This window comes from Lacerta agilis, chromosome Z (genome assembly GCF_009819535.1).
Source record: "Lacerta agilis isolate rLacAgi1 chromosome Z, rLacAgi1.pri, whole genome shotgun sequence".
NCBI lineage: Eukaryota > Metazoa > Chordata > Lepidosauria > Squamata > Lacertidae > Lacerta > Lacerta agilis.
In genome coordinates this window covers 24143438-24164377 of record NC_046331.1, presented here as the reverse complement: position 1 = coordinate 24164377, position 20940 = coordinate 24143438, and the positions used below count along the sequence as shown (strand labels likewise).

The window sequence follows — 20940 nt, the reverse complement described above, 5'->3', positions numbered from 1 at the left end:
AAAAGCAGTTAATTATCAGTAAATATCAGAAAGTGAAGAACTAAGCAAGAAGAAAATGTGTTATTCTTGGGTTGGAGAAATTTCACAGATTATGTAAGGGGCTGAGTAAGAAAATTTGTTCCTTTACTCAATCCTTCATTCAGGGACAGGCAGAACATAGATCCAGGACTACTGGTAGATCTCTGGTTATTTGCAAAGGTTCCTGAAACCCAGTCCTTTAACAATGTTATTTATTTTCAATTCAAATATTATAGGTAAAAAGCTAAAGGTAAAAGACCCCTGGATGGTTAAGTCCAGTCAAAGGCTACTATGGGGTTGCGGCACTCATCTTGCTTTCAGGCCGAGGAAGCCAACGTTTTTCTACAGATAGCTTTCTGGGTCATGTGGCCAGCAGGACTAAACTGCTTCTGGTGCAACGGGACACCATGACGGAAACCAGAGCGCATGGAAACGCCGTTTACCTTCCCGCCGCAGTACTTATTTATCTACTTGCACTGGTATGCTTTTGAACTGCTAGGTTGGCAGAAGCTGGGTCAGAGCAACAGGAGCTCACCCAGTCATGCAGATATGAACTGCCGACCTTCCTATCAGTAAGCCCAAGAGGCTCAGTGGTTTAGATCACAGCGTGACACAAGGGCAGAGTACAGTCAAAATTTAAGCCATGAATCACCTCCCAATTACAAACCAAAACAACAATAAAAACAAAATACATAAGAACATTGCAAGCTCCATATTGACCACACTGGCAGCAGCTCTCAGCCTTGCTTGGAGATGTGGGATTGAACCTGGGACCTATGGCATGGAAAGTTCTACCACTGTCCTATACCCCATCTTCAAGCATCTCTGTGGATGCACAAATTTCTTAATTACTTCCTTGCAGTGTTGCAAAAATATGATGGGCACATAACTAGTAAAAGACAAGGAGTGTATATTTTAATAAAGTGCTTTTAATTTTCTGACAGTAAACATACCATTTTCTTGTAGTCACACGTGTTCTTCATTTAGGAGACCTTCAGAAGGCAACCCTACTAGATCATAACTGAGGGCTCAGTAGGATTGGTCAAGTTGGTTGCCGTAGAATATGTCTTCATGGAAGTTAACCCACGAACCAACAGAGACACAAGCAAATGCCCTAATAATCTGAAGCCCAGCTTCCCACTTACAGATATTCCTGCGTTAGTTATCTTGCATACTAATAGCAAACTCATTCTCTAAGTGAGAATCATCCATGCATAGGAGAGAAGTAGCAGCATTATTTGGAAGTCCAAGATTTGCAGAAATGCAAAACAAAAGAATCCTTAAGAGAGGGAAATCCCAAAACACTCCAGGCATGCTCTGAGGCTACAGTCGTCTGACTGTTGTAGAGGGGGAAATGGAAAACTAAGGGCAAGGGGAATGAAATGGAGTATCCTGAAGGAATGGCTGTCTACACAGCTAGCTGGCCCCCTTTATAGGAGCACTCTATGCTGCAACATTTTGTTGAATTTAGAGCTTTCACATTTTCCAACCATGATATTAAGATCTATTCAAGAAAGGCAATAGATGATGGAAGCAATCTTAAAAGACAAATCCTACACAGTGGAAAAAGCGCTGTCAGGTTTTTGAAAATATGCAGATGAAGAAAATGGGGGCACAGTCTATTGGCATAAAGATAATAAAAATGTTTTTTAAAAAAGCTTATGGCTTACCAATACAATCATTTTACTAAGTTGCTGACTTTACTGTAAAATGCTAGCATTTTATATCCAGTTCCTCAATTGACTGACACGTAATTATAATTTTACTAGGTTAAAACTTCTTGAAGAACTCTCAATTGCATTCAAGTCATTGCTTCAGCAAAGGGAGAGGCCAAATGTTACGACTACATGAAATGTAAGGGTTGATCATTTATTTAAGTTGTGCAAATTGCCTGGAATGTGACAATTTCAATGGCAATCATATTTTGTGTGCAAAACTCAAGTGTCCTCACATTTTGCCACAATGGTTTGAAAGCCTTTACATTAACCAGTACTTCTGTTGTGGACTAAAGCAGAACATTAAGAGTGCTACACTTAAAAAGCATGTTGACCTTGCTATTACTTTATGAAAATGTATTGTTACTGTAATTTTGTACTAATTAGCTCCCCCCCTTCTTAATAGTCACACTGAAAGCAGAGACTAGGTTCACACAAGCACATTTGAAACAAATGGGGTTTGTACATGACTGGTAGTTGAGCCAGACTGGTCCATCTAAGCCAAATACTGTGTACCGCTACTGAGAGATGCTCTTCAAGGCCTGAATTTCTGAGACTCAAGGTCCATGCAACTTCATATGGGTGCAGGCAACTTTCAAGTAACCTGACCACAAGCCATTGAGGGCAGCCGTCCTTAACCTAATGCCCTCCAGATGTTTTATAGTATAACACTGATCTGCCTTGGCCAGCACAGCCAGTGGCCAGGAATGACATAAGTTCTAATCCAAAACATCTGGAGGGCACCAGATTGGGGAAAGGCTGATTTAAGATGTATAAATCAGCCCTTTAAATTGAACCCCAAACCATATAGGCAACCAAAGAAACTAGTACAGAACTGAAGTCCACCTGACCTCCACAAACAACCTAGAAGGCTTTCTGTAGTAAATGAAGTTTCTGAAGAGTCTTTAAAGGTAGCCTCACACAGAATGCACTGCAGTAATTTAGCCTCGATATAACCAGAATGTGTGCAAGTGAAGCCCCTCAATGACCACCTATTCCTCCTGCCCACAAACTACAAACAGTTGACATTATACTTTTACTTGGGCAGGCACAATGGATGTTATTTGCAGACCCTGTCAGATGACATCTCATCAAACTAAAAGGTCCCTGTGTTTTCCAAACTCTGGAATTATTTAGTGATCACTGAACTTACTTAATCCTTTCATTGCACTTGGGCAAGCAGCTTCCACCTGCAGAAAGAGCCTTTATCCAGCTCTGCCAACAGACGCTGTGCCCAATGACAAAACCCTGGCAGGATGTAAAATATTGCCACAGCATGTTGCCCCAGACATCATCTCCCTCAGGGCTGGAGGGGTCCTGATTAATTTGTTTATACTGTTGTGTTCACTCCCCATTTCAGAAAAAGAACTAGATCCTTTCTTGCATACCTCTGTGCAGCATTCACACCTAAGCAAAGCATAATGTTAATCCAAAATAAGAAAGACCACCTCAGCCGGCACTTCATCTACCAATGAAGATCAGAAATATAAAGGGATCCCGTTGCTTCAGAAGGATAGAAAGGAGCACACTGGGCGATTTCATCTTACTTTATTTTGCACAGCACCACAGTCACTTGTGTTTAGATTTTGCAATTATATATATAAAAAATGTTGGGCTGGCTTTTGTATTGCAAACATCAAAAAACTAAGCCTGATTTTGCTACTAGGAACATTTAAAGATTGTTTTCCCACACTTGTGTGAATTATTTGCTTTGTGGACTATGAACTGTTGCTGATATGAGTTGTTGTGGGAGTGGGTTTGGGGGAGTTAAATATGCGGATGAGGGAGAAGGAGTCTAATCCAGCCCATTCCCTTAATGTTGTCTATTTGCAGGGAGCTTTTAATATGGAGAGGCGTTTTATAAAAACAAAAAACATACTTTTTGCACAACCTTTTAGTTTGTACAGTCTGTTTACCATCTACTTCTGCATCTGCCTACGAGATACCCAGGAACTGACAGATCAAAAGCCCAAACGGGACCATGTTCACACATACAAAAAGATACTTCCTCTTGTAGTCAATTACTCTAGCAGTAAATGTTATCTAAGCCACTGTATAGAAGGAGGGAACTACAAGATGGAGTGGGTTAAAGAGAGAGAGAAAACAAAACAAATTAAAAGTATATTTCTCCTCTGGTCATTTTAATTCATTTTGGTTTTCCACGATCATATAAAGTAGGAAACAACAATAATACAACAACAGAATAATCAAGTTGGTGTTTTTTTTGTCAAAGCATATAAAACATATGAAAGCTAAAAGCCTTCAGAAGCTAAAAGTGTCTTCAGAAGAACAAGGACTGAGTAAAATTTTGCTCAAGAACTGCAAAAAAGCGTAAAATACAAGTGCACAAAAATATTGGAATGCATAAAATAAAAAACTACACATTAGGTAAAGTAAACCATTGTAAAATATACAGGTTTGCAAAAATTGAAACGGGGGGGGGGAGTTTTTTTTGGGAAAGGGTATAATGAATACACAGGCTGTGTCAATAACATTGGAAGACAGAGAAGGGGGGAAATGGCAGTTTTAAACTGAGCTTCCTTTCCCAATTTTACGTCTTCACTTTCTTGGCATCCTTTTTTCCAGAGCTTTCTATGGCAGAGTCTGCTTTTCTTTTTTGTGACTGGAAAAAAAAGGTGGGAAGGGAGAGAAGAAGTCACATTTTTGTCCATCTTAACAATGCTTGATGCTAAATGTATATAAAGGTAATGAAATCCAATAGGCCATGAAGTTGCCAGTTAAAATAACAACGGATCCTAGATTTCTCTGGATTTCATCCATGTAAGTTAAAAAGCAATCTTACAGAGGCATTGAAAGAAGATTCAGTTTTAAGAATCCTAACTTCAGTTTTAAATCTTAAGTTTGCAAGGTACCCAATTTGAGTATTGCACAGCTATTCCCAAAACCAGTAAGAATGGATGGCCTACAAAGGATAAGGATAAGACTGATAAGGCAAGGAGTGGCTAACTTGGTGCCTTCCAGATTTGTTGAACTGCAACTCAAATCAGCAAGAATACTGACCATGCTGGCTGATCAGAAACATACACCATTTTGTTTTATTGTTACAGATGCTGCTGCTGTGTCATATGTGATTATGCTTGTTAAATGGCATTTGCCAATGACTGGGCAATGAAAGATCCACCAAGAGTTCAGTTTCTAGGTGTCAGTGTTCTAAGAAGCACTAAGAAAAGTCACATTAAACCACCTGTGCTAGGAAAGGTAAATGTAACGGGTGGCACAGGGGGTTGCCCCTATCATTCTACTTTCCTATTATCTACCCTTGTGGAAACCAGTTTGTTAGAGAACTGAGGATAATAAGCCTTCACCAGTACTCCCGTTTCTGACTCTAGCATTTTTGTTTTGTCATGCTGTGGCAAGACAGAAGTGCCAGGAATGTGGGAAGGAGGGGATACAAAAGCACAGTTTTATCTCTTCCAAACTTTCCCACCTTGACAGGTACACTGGGCTAAATGGTCTACAACTGCAGCAAGCTTAAAAATCACCAGGAAAGCCTCCCCCAACCTCCCACTTGCCTTATTGTCACCAAGTGGAACAGAGGAGGGGAGCTGGAGCAAAAGAAGTGGGATAGGAAAGTGGCAAATGCACAGAGCTTTCCTCCCCCCATAAAACACTCCATAGCAGTAGTCAGCAGCTGGTTTTCCCAGAAAGCATAAAGAGGAGTGGTGGACCAAGTTTACACAGACGCCACCAATATGACCTCCATCTATTCCCTTTCTATCTAAGACCTGAAAGCAAGCTGTGGCCTAACAGCAAGTCTCTTTCTGGCAAAGGAAAAGAAGGAAACCTCTAAGCCCGTTGTTCTATGATTTGTTTCTACCTCAATAACTACAGTACTTTCAAAGTAAGTTGCTATTATAGTTCATCTACAAAGCCTGAACCTTGAACTTGTAAAGCCTATGACCCACATACTTTAGAGACTGTCTCTTCCTGCATCCAATGTGGGAAACTTGTGGCCCTCCAGATATTTTGGAAGTCCAACTCCTGTCACCCCAAGCCATCATGGCCAAGGGTCAGGGATGATGGGAACTGCAGTCCAGCAGCACCTTAAGGGCCACAGGTTTCCCAGGCCCAATTCAGTTAACATCTATTCTGTGCAATCTGGACATCTGCCACTAAAATCGGGGACCCTGGAACTGAGGAATTATTCCACCTTGTTTTCACTGTAAAACCTCCTCTCTACTCATCCTTTGGACTTCCTAAAGTGATTTTTCTCACTCATCTGCTGGTTACTAATGTTTTTTAAAATCCTATTTATTTTTTAAGTTTTATGTTATTCTTCTCTGCATTATAAGCTACTTTGAATACATGTTGGGAAAAGTGCAATATAAGTATTTTAAATGTTTGGAAGGGGTGTTGGTGATTGATTACCGCTGGAGCTTTTGTTCCCCGCTTTTTCTTTTCAGCTCTTTCCTTTTCCTCAATTTCCATATTTTCTTTTTCAATGAGTGATATGAGCGTATTGCAGCGTCTCTGGAGTTCCTGAGAAATAAGATTAATATATATGTGTATATATATCAAATTCTGTGACAACCTAGCCAAACATACAGAGACATTAAGCAAGCAAGACATTCAGAGGAGAAGGTGCAGATCACTCATACCTGTCAAAATTCTAAAATGACACGCACAAAGTCCTTTTAAAATGTGTTTCATGTTAGCAAAACATATTGTTGATTGTAGCTTTAGGGTCCAGTACAGAGTAATTAAAATCAATGGGTATTTAATGATAAAATTCAATGGGTTGTTGACTTTTTCTCTAATTATGTCCTATGAGATTCTATAGCAACTTAGAAAGAGAAGTATTATAAGGGCTTTACAACTTACAAAGAGACAATACAAATTGCCACAGCTATGGATTTCAGCAAGACTCTTCTAGAGCTTTGCACTTTAGACTTGCCGAGCTGGCTCATCTAAAACAAACTGCAATAAAAGAATGACTAACACCTGTGCATGAAAATGTGCTCTATAGCATGCAAAATGTTTTCAAAAAGTGCATGCATGCAAACACACACACAGAAAGAAAATTCTGTTATCATTCATTTTATGGCAGCCTTTTTACATTTTCACTCAGTTCCATATAAAACACAGTATCTCTTAAAATAATTAATATAAAATAATTCAGAAACCTTCTGAAAGAGCACTTCAAATCAAAATACAACACTTAATTTATATCCAATTTCAAGATAATTTATTGAGATTATGTTTTTTAAAAAATGGGCTGATTCCACCGCCAATGTGGAAATCTGTTTAATCTGGAGACCCAGATTCAAATAATCAATCAGTCATTAAGTTCCTTGAGTGGCCATGGTCCAGTCACTCTCTCTCAACCTAACCTACCTCACAGGGCCATTGCAAGGAAAACAATGGCGGTGGTAGCAAGCTCCTTGAAACAAAGGCATGTATTAAGGAAATAAAATTAAAAAACAATGAAGAGTACAACTGCTGTACACTACTCCTGGGATAGTTTTGGGATGAAGCACGTTTATAGAAATTTAAATTATGCATAAATAAATAAATAAATAAATAAATAAATAAATAAATACTTTTCAGCCTGTTTTGGAGTATAGTATGAACACACAGTATGTGTATTTAACTTACATGATCTCAACCATGTGTAGTTGAAATTGCGCAAGTTAAATTCAAGCAAGCTGGAGAGCTTAAAAGCTCTTTACATGCTGGGTCTGCCTGCATTATCCAGCACATAAAGAGCTCTTAGGCTCTCTGAGAAACTGTCATGACATCTTGTAGGGCCATCAGTTCCCATGAGAGCATTCCTAGCCTCCAAAGTCCACCCATCAAGCAGGCCTTGCCCAACAAGCAATGCAGAGAGCAATGAATCATCCCTAGCTAGCAAGAGTAGTGGTCAGGGATGATGGGAGCTATAGTCCAACAACAGCTGGAAACCCAAGTTTGAGAAACATCACTCTAAGCTCCAGGTGGTTAAGATACGTTAAGTGAAGATATACCGAGTCTTACAATGTATAATGGATTATCACCAATAACATCAACCAACCGAAGAATATAATTTCCTATCGTATGTTAGGCCCATTAGGTCCATTGTTGTCTTTGACTGGCATGAGTTCTATGAGGTCTCTCTAGCAGAGGTCTTTTCCACTGCCTGCTACATGATCCTTTTAAAAAGTGACTGCCAAGGATTGACCCCAAGACCTATGGCATGCAAAACACATACTCCAACTTTCCTCATTGTAACCCACAGAAAAGTTTTCAACTGCTTTTCTCTTCAACCTCTATAAGAAATGTCATTTGTAGGGAAAAGGGGGGAAAGCAGGTAACCTAATGATCCCTTGAAGTCAGTCGTTTTCAGCTCAGTCTCTGACCCCAGTGCTGCGGGTATAAAAGTCACGCCGTATCTATGCAGCTGTCTCATACAAAGGAGTTTTCTTAAAAGCCTCTATTTCAGGCAGAGGACAGAGAGGCTGTTCTCAGTTATTTTTGGCATCTTCTGAGTTTAAGAGCTGCACGTCCGCATCTTCTTTGCACTGAAGCAAACCAAAAACTGGGTCCTGCATGTACAAGCTATAGGATTCACTGGCTTCTTATGTCTTTTCTTAGGAAGAAATACCTGCTATTAGGAGTTGCTCTGTAACAATATAAAACTTTCTGGAATATCAAGCACTTCACATTGCCTCCAAAATTACCCACTGTTCTAAGCCAGAAACTCATTTTCAGTTGAATATTTCACACATGTAGAACAATCCCAACTGTCAATGGGCAATGAGAGGAAGACAGGGTCAATTAGAGGCATGGGCACTTTCTCCAGTGAAACAAACATCCCAACAAAATCCCACTAATGTACTCTGTGAAATAAGGCATTAAAAATAATTAAGATTGTATTCTTTAAAAATACAACTAAAATTTGGGAGACATGAGAAATGAAAACACATTGCTTATATTGTAAATATTACATGAAGTTCACATTACAAATCTTTTGTTTGAGATATGGTTATAAAGGGTTGTAGTAAACTAAACCCTACTCAGAGTATACCAAATGAAATGAGTCGTGCTCATGAACTTCAATGAGTCTACTCTGAGTAGAAATAAGATTAAAAAACCATCCTAAAATTTACAGTGTGTAATGCTTTAAGAGAAAATGTGATGAAAATGATGTATAGATGGTATATTACACCGGTGAAGCTAGCCAAACTTTATAAGATAAATAACAAATGTTAGAAATGCAAAGAAAAAGAAGGTACCTTTTATCATATGTGGTGGGAATGCAAGAAAGTGAAAGGCTTCTGGGATATGATATATAATGAGATTTTTAAAATGTTGAAATATGCATATGTTAAAAAACAGAAGCATTTCTACTGGGAATTGTAGGTACACAAATTAACAGACAAGATATTAAGCTTTTCCTATACGCAACAACGGCAACAGGAATTTTATTAGCACAGAAGTGGAAACAAGAGGAATTACCGACAAAGGAAGAATGGCAATTGAAGCTAATGGAGTATGCGGAACTGGCCAAAATGACGGGAAGAATCCAAGAACAGCAGGACCAGAAGTTCATCAAGGGCTGGACCAAATTTGTAAATTATTTGAAAGACAATGGTATTCAATCAAATACGTTGGTAGGATTACAAGAAGCTTTGTAAGGAAAGGTACAAAAACCACTGCAGATAAAAATCTAGAATATGTGATGTTTTAATGTTTTTGATTTTTAAAACCATGGAGAAACCTGGTCTGAACAAAGACATTGGATTCTTATCTCATTATACATGACAAAGCTATCTTTAGCCATCTCACCCCTTGCTTTTTCCTGTAAATCCAATTGCAGTCGTTAACAGTCGTCAACAGGTTTTCCACACCTATCAGCCAATCACCCATTCCCACCACCCTTTTGAGTAATACCCCTCCCCACTCTCTCACTATATATAAGGGTCTGGTGACTTCTGTTTCACTGTATCTGAAGAGGTGTGCATGCACACGAAAGCTCATACCAAGAGCAAACTTTGTTGGTCTCTAAGGAGCTACTGGAAGGAATGTTTTTATTTTTTTTACTATGGCAGACCAACACGGCTACCTACCTGTAATTTGATTTTAAAGCAATGGTTAAATAGTGAAAATGCAGAAATTTGAAATGAAAGATAGAAAATCTTAAGGAAGGTTTGAAGGAATTCAGGGCCCTAAAAAGCCAAAATGTATAATATAAGAGGAGATATGGCAATGGAAAGTATTATTGTAAAACTAATAAAAATGATATAAAAAAGGGAAAAAACCAATATGTTTGTATGGGGATGTAGTTAGCAGTATGCTTCCGGCATCATCTGAGGGTTTGACTTGATAAGACTCTTTTTCTGATTCTATGATTTCTCTGGAACAACAAATATTTTTCCACTGAAGTGATGTCTGCAGTTCAGAGCCCAGAATCTTTATTTTCTCTCTCTCTCAATAAATCCACAACACTAATTTGCACTGAGGGTGTGTGTCAAATATGTAGGAAAAGCAACGGGGGTGGTGATGTAGAGCAGAAAAGTGGTCAGCAGAGAAAGGGTTATGAAACTCCTGTCAGTGGGAAAGACTTTGGCAAAAGCTACTGAATCTTGGCTTAGCTTTTCTCACAGGACAGGTGAAGATACAGAGATTACGAATAGTAATCATTTGTTATTGACTTACATAAGGATCAGAAGTGAAAGAGCAAGATTGACCAAAAAACACAACCACCTCAAAACAACAAAGGGATTGGGGGGGGAGAGATTAGGCAATTTATCTGCACTTTTCTTTAGACTTTTCTCCCGCTGAACACCAAGAGTATTGATACAAAAATCAGTTACAGCTGTTTCTTTTTGCCTCCCACAAATCTGTACTTGTGGGTTTGATTTTGACATAAGACGACATGGGAAGGATGAGCAGGAGCACCTTTGTTGTTCTTCAGGAAAACCAGAGGAAGAAGAAATTTGGTCTCCCCAATTCTGTGACTGAAATATAAATAGCTTACAGCTGTTTTATCTTCCCATGTGCTTAACAGCATATTGTCAGAATTGTTGCATTCAAAGTTGTCAAAAGCAGAGAGATGATAAGACTTTCTAGGATACTTAAGTTTTAAGCTGACTGTGTGACTGAAACATGCACTAGATTTGAGGGGGGGGGGATCCATGCATGATGGAAGCATTCTGAACTTGCATCAGAGACATGCATGAAATAATTTTATCCTGTGTAGGCTGGAATGTGAGAGTAAACACAGACACCACAATTTATTTAAAATGTTGTGGTTTTCAGGTGCTCTTTCTCTTCCTTACTGGTATACCAACATATACAGTACAGTGTTTGTGACAATGGATACATTATGTATGGCCAGGGAGAATGTGTGATTTACTGAAGATTACCAATGTCACTGATACCACCACAGCAATACTTGTTAACAAAATTATCAATAATATCTGCTGGTGCTTCCAGAAAGCCTAAAGCTCTGCCTCAGGAAAGGAATTTATGAGGAGCACTGAATAGGACACCAACTCCCACATGTGCTGAAGTGCAGAGCTTAAGGACAGATATTTCATTCCAGTGCCAACGGCAGTCTCCGTTTCTGAAGGCACTCTCAATTCAGGAATTTTCACGTTTCCTAACTGTTAAAAAGTAAATACAGCACTACTTCTTTTGGTCCTCCTTGTGTGAATTAAACCTATGAAAATCATATCCCTCCTGCTCAGCAAGTAAGAATGTCTGGCTTTGCTAAAGCTCTAGTAGCAATTTTTTGCATTTCTGTCTATGGTGTTCCCTTTCCCTCCCCCCGCATCCATATCATCTTGACACCCAAAGCATACAGTCAGTGCATGTCACAGACCTCTTGTGTTCACCACACAGTATTTCCTTGTATCCTAGGCTTTAAACAATGTCATACTTCTCCTACCCACATCTTACTAATGAAGCAAATAGAGCTATCCCTTTTTACACTAGAATCCCCCTACCAGAAAATAAAACTCCATTGTGCTGGCACTTAGCACCCGGGATAGTCAATGGAGTAGGAAGAGGAGGCATCATAACAGGCACAAGGCTAAAAAAATATCATTTAACTTATTAAAAATTGGAACTTCCAGCAAATGCAGAAAGTATCAAGTAAACCTCAAAGGAAGAAGTGCTGTTCTCCACTGCCATGGACAAAAGCCAGCGTAGCCAACCTGGTTCCCTTCTGATGTTGTTGAATTACAAATCCCATCATCCCTGACCACTGGCCATGCTGGCTGGAGCTGATGGGAGTTGGGAGTTCCACCACATTCTCTCTCTCTAAACTAAACTACCAATGAAGCAGAAAGACAAAAGAACACTGAATCTTCAAAGGAGAAATCACAGCCCACTGATTCTGCACCAATGGAAAAGGAAGTATACAGAGAACAGTCATATGCCATGCTTTGAAGAGAACAGATCTGTGATTCAGTGGTGCGCTTACCATTCCCCCTCTCAATCAGAGTCACAAAGAAGAAGGGCAGTTACGACAGCAGAACATCTAAATGTGAAGTACCAAGTCTGGTGCAGAAAAACTAGAATTTTATAGAAACCATCAAGCAATTTATGAGCTCATACTGTGTAAGCCATATGCTTGCATGACAATAAGAAACAAAAAAGAATTTATATTGGTTGCTGAAGAGAAGTTTTCTGAAGAGAAAATTTCAAATAAATACATAGAGGGGAAACATGGAAGAAAATCAATGTATTTAGGCAGAACCAGGGAGACATCTAGTGGCCATCAGAAAGTAATGATGAATTTCTAAGTACTGTAAAATGCATAGAAGTCTTCGTTTTTAAGTATTCCCTACTCAGCCATGAAGATTACTAGATGGCCTTGGGCCAATCACATATAAAATCAGCCTAACCTACCTGACAGGGTGCCTGTGGAAATAAAAAGTAGGAAATATATGCTGTCTTGAGCTCACTGGAGGAAAAGTGGGATATAAATGTAATAAGCAAACAAATACATATTTTGGTTGGATAAACAGGGTATGAACTTTAAACCAGACATTTCTGACAAGACAAGTAAGAGACATTTTGAAAAAACTACAAACCCAATGTTATCAGAGATGAGAACATATGACTAAACAACCATGCCCTGAAATGCAGTCTGTAAATCAGGTTATAAATAAAGAATTTTTTTAAAAATAAGTCCTTTTGCACCAGGCAAATGGTCACGCAAGTCCAGCATCCGGTATTCCCAGCAGCTAATTGGATGTCCACAAGCAAACTAAAGTCCTCTCCTGCTGCTGTTCCCCAGAAATTGTTATTCGGGGCATAAGCTTCTGCACACAGCATATAGTCATGAAGAAGAAGAAGAAGAAGAAGAAGAAGAAGAAGAAGTGGAAGAAGAAGAAGAGTTTGGATTTGATATCCCGCTTTCCACTACCCGAAGGAGTCTCAAAGCGGCTAACATTCTCCTTTCCCTTCCTCCCCCACAACAAACACTCTGTGAGGTGAGTGGGGCTGAGAAACTTCAGAGAAGTGTGACTAGCCCAAGGTCACCCAGCAGCTGCATGTGGAGGAGCGGAGACACGAACCCGGTTCCCCAGATTACGAGTCTACCACTCTTAACCACTATACCACACTGGCAATCACACTGGCAATCACTACACCACTGGTGATCACAGCTTCCATTAATTTATTTACTGCCCTTGTAAAGCCATCTAAGCTAGTGGTCAGCTTCACATCATGTGGCAGCAAAATCCATGCTTTAACTACGCAGGATGTCATTCCATCTGCCTGTCCTGAATCCGCAGCCAATCAGTTTCAATGATCCCAATGAGGGGGAGGAAAACATTTCTCTATCCACAGTCTGCATAATTTTGTATACCTCTTCTATAACCTCTTATTTATCTTTCTGCAAAACCCAAAAGTTGCAAATGTTGTGATCTTTCCTTATAGGGAAGATGTTCCAGCCTCTTAACCACTCTGGTTGCCCTTTACTGCATGCTGTTATTGTTTTCCATTCTACAAGATTTGAGCTGTGACCATGAGAATTGCATCCCACCATGATCAGGCTTGGAATTTCAAGTGGAAGAATAGTGATAGCCAGGAATGATAACTCCAACTGAAGTGGTATGTAAAACACCATGCATAGGAACTACTTGTCCACAGTACATAGTACAGTCGTACCTCGGGTTACAGACGCTTCAGGTTACAGACACTTCAGGTTACAGACTCCGCTAACCCAGAAATAGTACCTCAGGTTAAGAACTTTGCTTCAGGATGAGAACAGAAATTGCGTGCCAGCGGCACAGCCACAGCAGGAGGCCCAATTAGCCAAAGTGGTACCTTAGGTTAAGAAGTTTCAGGTTAAGAACGAACCTCCAGAACAAATTAAGTTCTTAACCTAAGGTATCACTGTATAGATTTTTTTAGTAATAATAATAATTTAAAAGATATTCCTGAACAGAAGAGAAATTGTCAATGCAATAGCAGAAGTGGACAGAAAACTCAGCTTAGGCTAAATGAAATGACTCTTGGGTGCAAAAACAGAAATTCTGCTCTTAATGAAGTGGCATATCTTTCCCTCAAGGCTTTAATTAATTATCAAGAGAACTGTTGCTAAATTGCTACTGTGAAAAGTATGTCATCCTTGAAACAACTCTACCATACAGTCTCCCTTCAAAAAACAAAAACATTACAGGATCAACCACATATAACAGATGTTAGTTGTGCAGTACTGCATTCTTTTGGGAAGTACTCAAATTATAATAGCAAACCACAGAACTGCATCAGACACCAATATAAAATCAGCACATCTATTAACAAGCTTTTTAGAGCATACCCTCCTACCATCCCACAACAACTTCATGTTTTGCTGTAAACATAGAAGAAAAACTATTGGCTTCAAAGTCTATCTTCCTATTTTATGGTTTGTCAGTTTTTCTGGGAAGAATCATTCTATGCATCAGCTGATCCTGGAAAATGAGAGTAATTTTGTTTACTTACTGTTAATGAGTGAATGTACAATTGTACCAAAATCGGTCTTTAAACTAGACACTGCATCTGTGACTAGTATCAGGATCAGGACAAACTTCCAGATGGCAGCCTCCAGATATGGTAGCGCCAGAAGAGAAAGCAGCCAAGTAGTACTTCCTGTTCATGTGGGCTTGGTTTTATATTGGCTGTCTTCATATTACCACTGCTGCTGAATCTGTAGTGCACCTACCTGTCCATTTGTGTAGCCACACACACCCCATAAGACTTTGGGTGTTGCGGTACTTGCCAGCATCTTGACTGGACAGGGCTCTTAGGCTAGGGACATGCAAGAACTCTAAGACTTGGGCTTTAAATGCACTAGTCCTCATACATATTTGCCCCACTCATTCTGGTGCTCTCGTAGAGTGGTATAATATACATACAGACCAGGGATGCAGAACTTGGTATCCTCCAGATGGTGTTGGACCACACCTCCCATCAGTCATGAGCATTAGGTCATGCTGTGGGGGACTGGTTGGAGTTGGAGTCCATCAACAACTGGAAGGGCTCAGGTTCCCCGTGACATAATGATTGATTTAATATTGCTTTGTGATAAAAGTTAACAAATTCAAAACATAAATCAGTGTAACATAATGAAACACAGGAAAACCTAAAACCCTTTGAAATAATTTTTTAAAAAACCATGCAAAAACTAAGCTCCTGTAAATCAACACTATTTACCTACCATTGCTGTCCTAGATTTGATAAACCAGTCAAATCTAAATTGGGGTGCATTGCGTACACACTGTCTTAGTTCTTCATACACGTTTTCTTTATCAAATCCCATTTTATGCAACATGCATATCAAGAATCTATCTTCTTCTTCTGTGTAGTTTTTGCCTTTGTTTGTTCCATACTGTATACGCAACTGATGAAAAGGTGCTTTGTATCTTGCAATCTAAAGGGGGGGGGGGGAAAGATTTTTACTTAGGAATGTGCATATGAATATTATTCAATGGCCATTTATGCTATTTTAGCTGCAGTGGGATTATACTAAAGTCAGCAGCCATTAAATCAGCTCCTAATCAAGACTTTATTTAGCCAGTTGTAAGACTAAAATTGGTACAGCTGGTGTAACAATCATAATGTGTTTATACTGGGAATTTCAATCCATATGGCTTAATAAAGTTAAACTACTTATCACAGAAAAGAATAACTTTGCTAACCACTGAATTAGTGTAAGCTTTGTATTGAAAAATTAGAAGGGGACTGAGAATACTTTATCAGTGGGGAACATAACCATATGCTGGTTTCTTGGGGAAAAAATTAATCAGAAGAAATATTAATTTGTGGAAAAATTACTTTGACATCCAGGGCTTTTTTGATGCTAATTCGCCTCTGTATTCTGGCCTCGCCTCGTTCAATCTGAGCCATGATCCTCTCAATGTCTTGGAGTTCATTGCAACGTTCCCAAAAAACAGCTGAAAATTTCAAGCATTAAAAAGAACACCTTAAATGCTTTGTAATAAAATAACATTAATAACTACTTTTATATAATTAAAGCTTTTACTCTTTCCCAATATTGCTTAACACAATAAACAAGGTATATTATCTCATATATATATATATATATATATATATATATATATATATAGTTAAAAAAAATTACAATGTAGTGAGTTGGACTTCATACAAAAAGTCTTTTTCCACAAAGGCTCTAAGTCCCTTAAGAAATTTGCAACAGAAAGTAAATGCATCTCTGATGTGATTTTGTGGAAATATATGAAATAATCTGAATCTCCTACAAGGAACTCCAGATGCTTGCTGCAGAAAAGGCCTGTGTTTCACAGGAAATGGGGGGGGGGGGGTTGAGCAGAAAACAGAAGCAAACTGGTTAGTAGTGTTCCCCCCCACACACTTAAACTTCTGTACTCTCAATCAAAGCATCCGATTACAACTTTTCATTAAACATGAGCATGCAAATATACTCTAAGCTCTGGCACAGGATGGCTATCATGTCATAAAATCGTAGAATTGTAGAGCCGGAGGGGACCCAAAGGGTCGTCCAGTCCGAAGCAGACAAAGATGTACAGATCCAGGTTCAAATCCCTACTCAGCCATGATACTTGCTGGGTGACCTTGGAGCAGTTTGCTTCCTTTCTTTTTTTCCAGTGCTGTACCACAGTGGACAACAGGCAGTCAGCATGTGGTGTTATGTGCGTGTTTGTAGGGAGGCAGGAGCAATCTGTAGTGTTTTTCTGTAAATTGCTGGAACTGTTTAAAAACACACCTCACCCCTGAAAAGGTACAGCTGAGGCTGCAAAACAGAATTATGTCTGCATACATTAGAACTGCATTTTGGGTTCTTCCAAATTCCTATCACTCAACAAAATCATTATCAGCATTATATTGCTGTCAAGAGAAGGGAAGAATAAATCCAGCCACTCCACCCCTGCTTTGCCATCCACAGCGGTGGCAAATGAAGCATGTCATGATCTAAAAAACAGTGCAGAATAGTAATGGCTAAAGGGTTACAGAGTAGCATTCTCAGCATAATCCCTCTGCAGATTTTAAATTTCTCCATGCAGGACCATGTATTCTTTCTACACTACACATTCTTCAAAATTGCCAACCCTTGTAGAACTACAAAAGTAACCCAACAAATATAACCATTTCGGAATCTTTTTAAAATTATCCAAGATATATTTGACAAACCTGAATATTCAATAACTTCTTCAGGTGACTTTCCTTCCACTTCACGGGCAATATTATCTATATCATCTCGTCCGTATTTTTCATTAGCTTTAATAAACTGGTTGAAGTCTCTTTTGTTCCAGTTTGTAAAACCCTGTTAAGCAAGAAGTTGCCATAAGGTGAAGGAGGAAATGTTTTGCTAGATCTTGCATCTTAGAAGGATACAGTTGGATTTGCTCGTTAATGCTTCAGTACAATGTCACATAATAATTACAGGGGTTAATGATCTTGCAGGATTTCCATAAACATCTATTATCCAGGGTTTATTACTCAGTCATAAAAAGTTGAACGAGTTATTTTTGCACACAGCTCCCCATGCATCAGGGAGAGAAGCTTTTTATTCACGCTTGTAAATGGCATTTCTTCAAAGAAACAAAGTTCAATTCAAATCTTAATGGATTTTCACTTATATCACACTTGAGCAAGCACAAGTAACAAATAAAATTGCAAGAGTATGAGGGCACTTGTCCAGATGTCACTGGCAATCTCCTGGGCATCCTGGAACTAAATGCAATAACATTCTGTTTTGAATACTTACAAAGCAAATGGTGAATGAAATGAACACCTGGATAGGAAGAAAATGGAGCCAAAACACCCATTTCCCTACACCTCCTCTATCAATACAACTGCAAGAACTTCTTGCAGCAGATGCAAAACAAAACAAAATACCCCAAAGCTAACATTGTATATTAAGTCAGAACTTTAAAATCCCTCAGGTTCTTAAGCCACTAGAAGCTGATTTATAAGTTACAAGAATAATGGCAACTTTTAAAAAAGAACTTCATGGAGTTTCGAGTAAAAAAAATCTTCATGGAGAAGTAAAGCTTCCAAATTTCATCTTTATCATTTTTACTCCTAGATTCCATAGATAACGAATGTCGGACCAACTGCAGACATGACACTCAATTCACATGGTTGTAACAAACCAACTGTAAATTGTTTCTGACATTGTGCATACAGGAGAGCAAACTGTTCTATACAACAGAATGGATCCAAAACTTCCTTTGCTCCAACAGAAAGTCTTCCCCTGGTGCGAAAAAAACTTCTTATGTCAACAAAAGCAGTTCTTCCATCAAATAAAATCTACTTTAATCAGAGGAAGGGAATGTTTGTATCCACCACAATTTAACAACAAGAAATGTCTGAAAAAAAAACCAATGGCAATGAGAGGCACCATATCTACATTTGGTTTTGCTGGTTTAATTCTAATGGCTTTTGGGTGAATAAGAAGTGAAATGCATATTTTTATTTCAAATATTAACAGAAGCCTATAACAGCAGCTCTTCTATTTATACTCTATCCTTCATACGTGACAAAAAGAGGAAGAATGTTTTCAAACAGCGAAGGAGTAGATAGAGTCATATGGCTTTGACTTGATCAAAGGTATTACAGAGAAATATGAAAAACTCCAGGTACTTTGGTATAGCTCTACTTCCAGAGAGCAATACTAGCATTAAAGATTTTTAAACTGCCTACACAGAAACTAAGAGCGATATGGCTGATATTGTACTTTCAAGAGATTCACTTCAATCAACACAAGGCAATTTAAATTTTCAAAGGACAATTACTAAAATAACCATTTAAGAACACCACTCAAGAATGTGACTACTTACATGCAGAAAAGCATCAGAGAATGTGAGCAAACCCTGCACTTCCTTCCTTATAATATTTAAAAAGTCAAGTGAGCTAAAAATGATCTTCAGAGTAACCCAAAAATAATTATGTAAGTGTCAACAAGACAAGTTAAATGCATAAAGTAAATCTAAGTTTTGAAAGCTGAAGTGGACAGCTAAAGAATGCCTGATTTGAGAGTACCAGAACCTATCCACTGTAGTGTACACAACTGTGCTATTCGAAGGAAGATTAATAACGTAATCATTGCAAGAAGAAAACCATTCACTCCGAGAGAAACAATGTGATCTTTCCAAAGGAACTGTCAAAGGACTTGAGATTCAACTTGAGTATTGTTGATTTCAGCTGCTCTCTTCTCTGAACTCTCATCCACCTGCACCTTTTAGTAGAGAGAAATCACCTGACACACCAGCGACAGCTTAGCAGCTGCCATTTTGAAAATAGAAGAGCCTAACCAACTTTCTCAGTTTCTACACACACATACACATACACACACACACACACACACACACACAAATCCAAAACAGAGGGACTGTAACTGAATCCCTTCAAATTAATGAAACTATGAGATAATTTGTAAGATCAGATGGCAGTACAGTATCTGCAGTTTTCCATAGGAAAACTAGTTATCACTGCCTGCGTTTACTGCACATGGCTGTTATCAACCTTTTCCCATCACAATCTAGCTTGTCACACAGTAAGCACACAAGCTTGTAAATGTTCTTCTTTGTTTATAAGTTCTTCTTTTGTTAAAGAATTTTAAAAGCCATTTACCTGGGTAAGAAGTTTTTCTTTCTCTTCAGTCTCATCTGAAGTAAGAGGAGCTGACTCATCAATCTTCCGCTGTTCCTCTTTCTGTACCTGAGCTGCATTTGGGAGGTCAGGGTTCCTGGGGACCTAAAATCAGTGGTGGAATGAATGTATAGTAAAAGAGCAATGCTATTAAAGGTTCTGTATATAGTCCTATCCATCTCCCTTTACTGCCTTTTTGAGAAACACTAGTCGGGTGGGATTGATGCGCTTCTCATCTACTGAGTATTTGTTAGAGAAGGAAATATTTCCCTAGCATGTGGCCGCTGGTGGAGAAACATCTTTTACTTGTGTTTACAGTCCTCAGAAAGTTCTTCAGGCAAGGTGAATGTAGCATATCATAACTCATCCATCTACATTTGTCCTTTTATAGCTTCCAGGCTCTTGTCCATGGAAATGTAATGATAACTGCAACTAGCAAGTAACCACTGCACCTCAAGAGGGTTTTCTTTCAGTGTTCCCAGATACCACAAACAAGAAAGAGAAGTGGGGGAGGAAATGTATGTGTGTTACTCCAGCGATTTAACAGTGAAGCAGACATTAATTCCTACAGTTAGGGTAAAATGGAATGAACACAAGTTGCAATTATCTGATATCAAAAAAATGTTTAAATGTGTTTTTAGTGCTCTTTATTTCTTTTAATATTTCTAACTTTCTCCCAACTACAGTGATAATTAGAACCCCGGCCTTTTCAGCAAGCACCCACTTTTTCCACACCAAGCATCATTTACAATCACTATCACTGAAACTGATCTTATGCAACTGGAACTGTCAGTGCTCTGGATGCCTCAGCTGAAACTGTATCAACAGTGGTATCAAGTTCACAGTGAAAGTGAACAACTTTACCATCGGAGTGCATAGAAAATTTGTCAGAGCAAGACTCTGATGCTCCATTGCCCATAACCTTTGAGGCATATCTCAACAGTTCATTAACCACTTGGAAAAGCTCTCCTGGGCAGCTAGCTGAGCATGTGAAGATGGTGGAAAAATAAGCCTACTTTGTGCCTACCATGTGGCAGTGCTGGCAGCAATCATGTGCTCAGTGGTATTCTCTGTGAGATTTGTGGCACTCGCACCCCAGCTGTCACCTGTTCTGCTTCCT

The 20940-nt window shown here is 38.9% G+C and overlaps 1 protein-coding gene across 1 annotated transcript in view; it reads right to left on the bottom strand.

Moving 5' to 3' along the window:
• Positions 1–4240: 4240 nt before the first annotated feature.
• The window catches only part of SMARCA1 (SWI/SNF related, matrix associated, actin dependent regulator of chromatin, subfamily a, member 1), a 47781-nt gene continuing 31081 nt past the window's right edge, over positions 4241–20940 (bottom strand). The window contains exons 19-24 of the mRNA XM_033138389.1: positions 19803–19925; positions 17358–17490; positions 16005–16123; positions 15388–15600; positions 6123–6233; positions 4241–4356 (exon numbers count right to left, since the gene is read on the bottom strand). Of these exons, the coding sequence (XP_032994280.1) occupies positions 4285–4356; positions 6123–6233; positions 15388–15600; positions 16005–16123; positions 17358–17490; positions 19803–19925 (771 nt within the window). The 3' untranslated portion in view covers positions 4241–4284. The remainder of the gene's footprint in view (positions 4357–6122; positions 6234–15387; positions 15601–16004; positions 16124–17357; positions 17491–19802; positions 19926–20940) is intronic.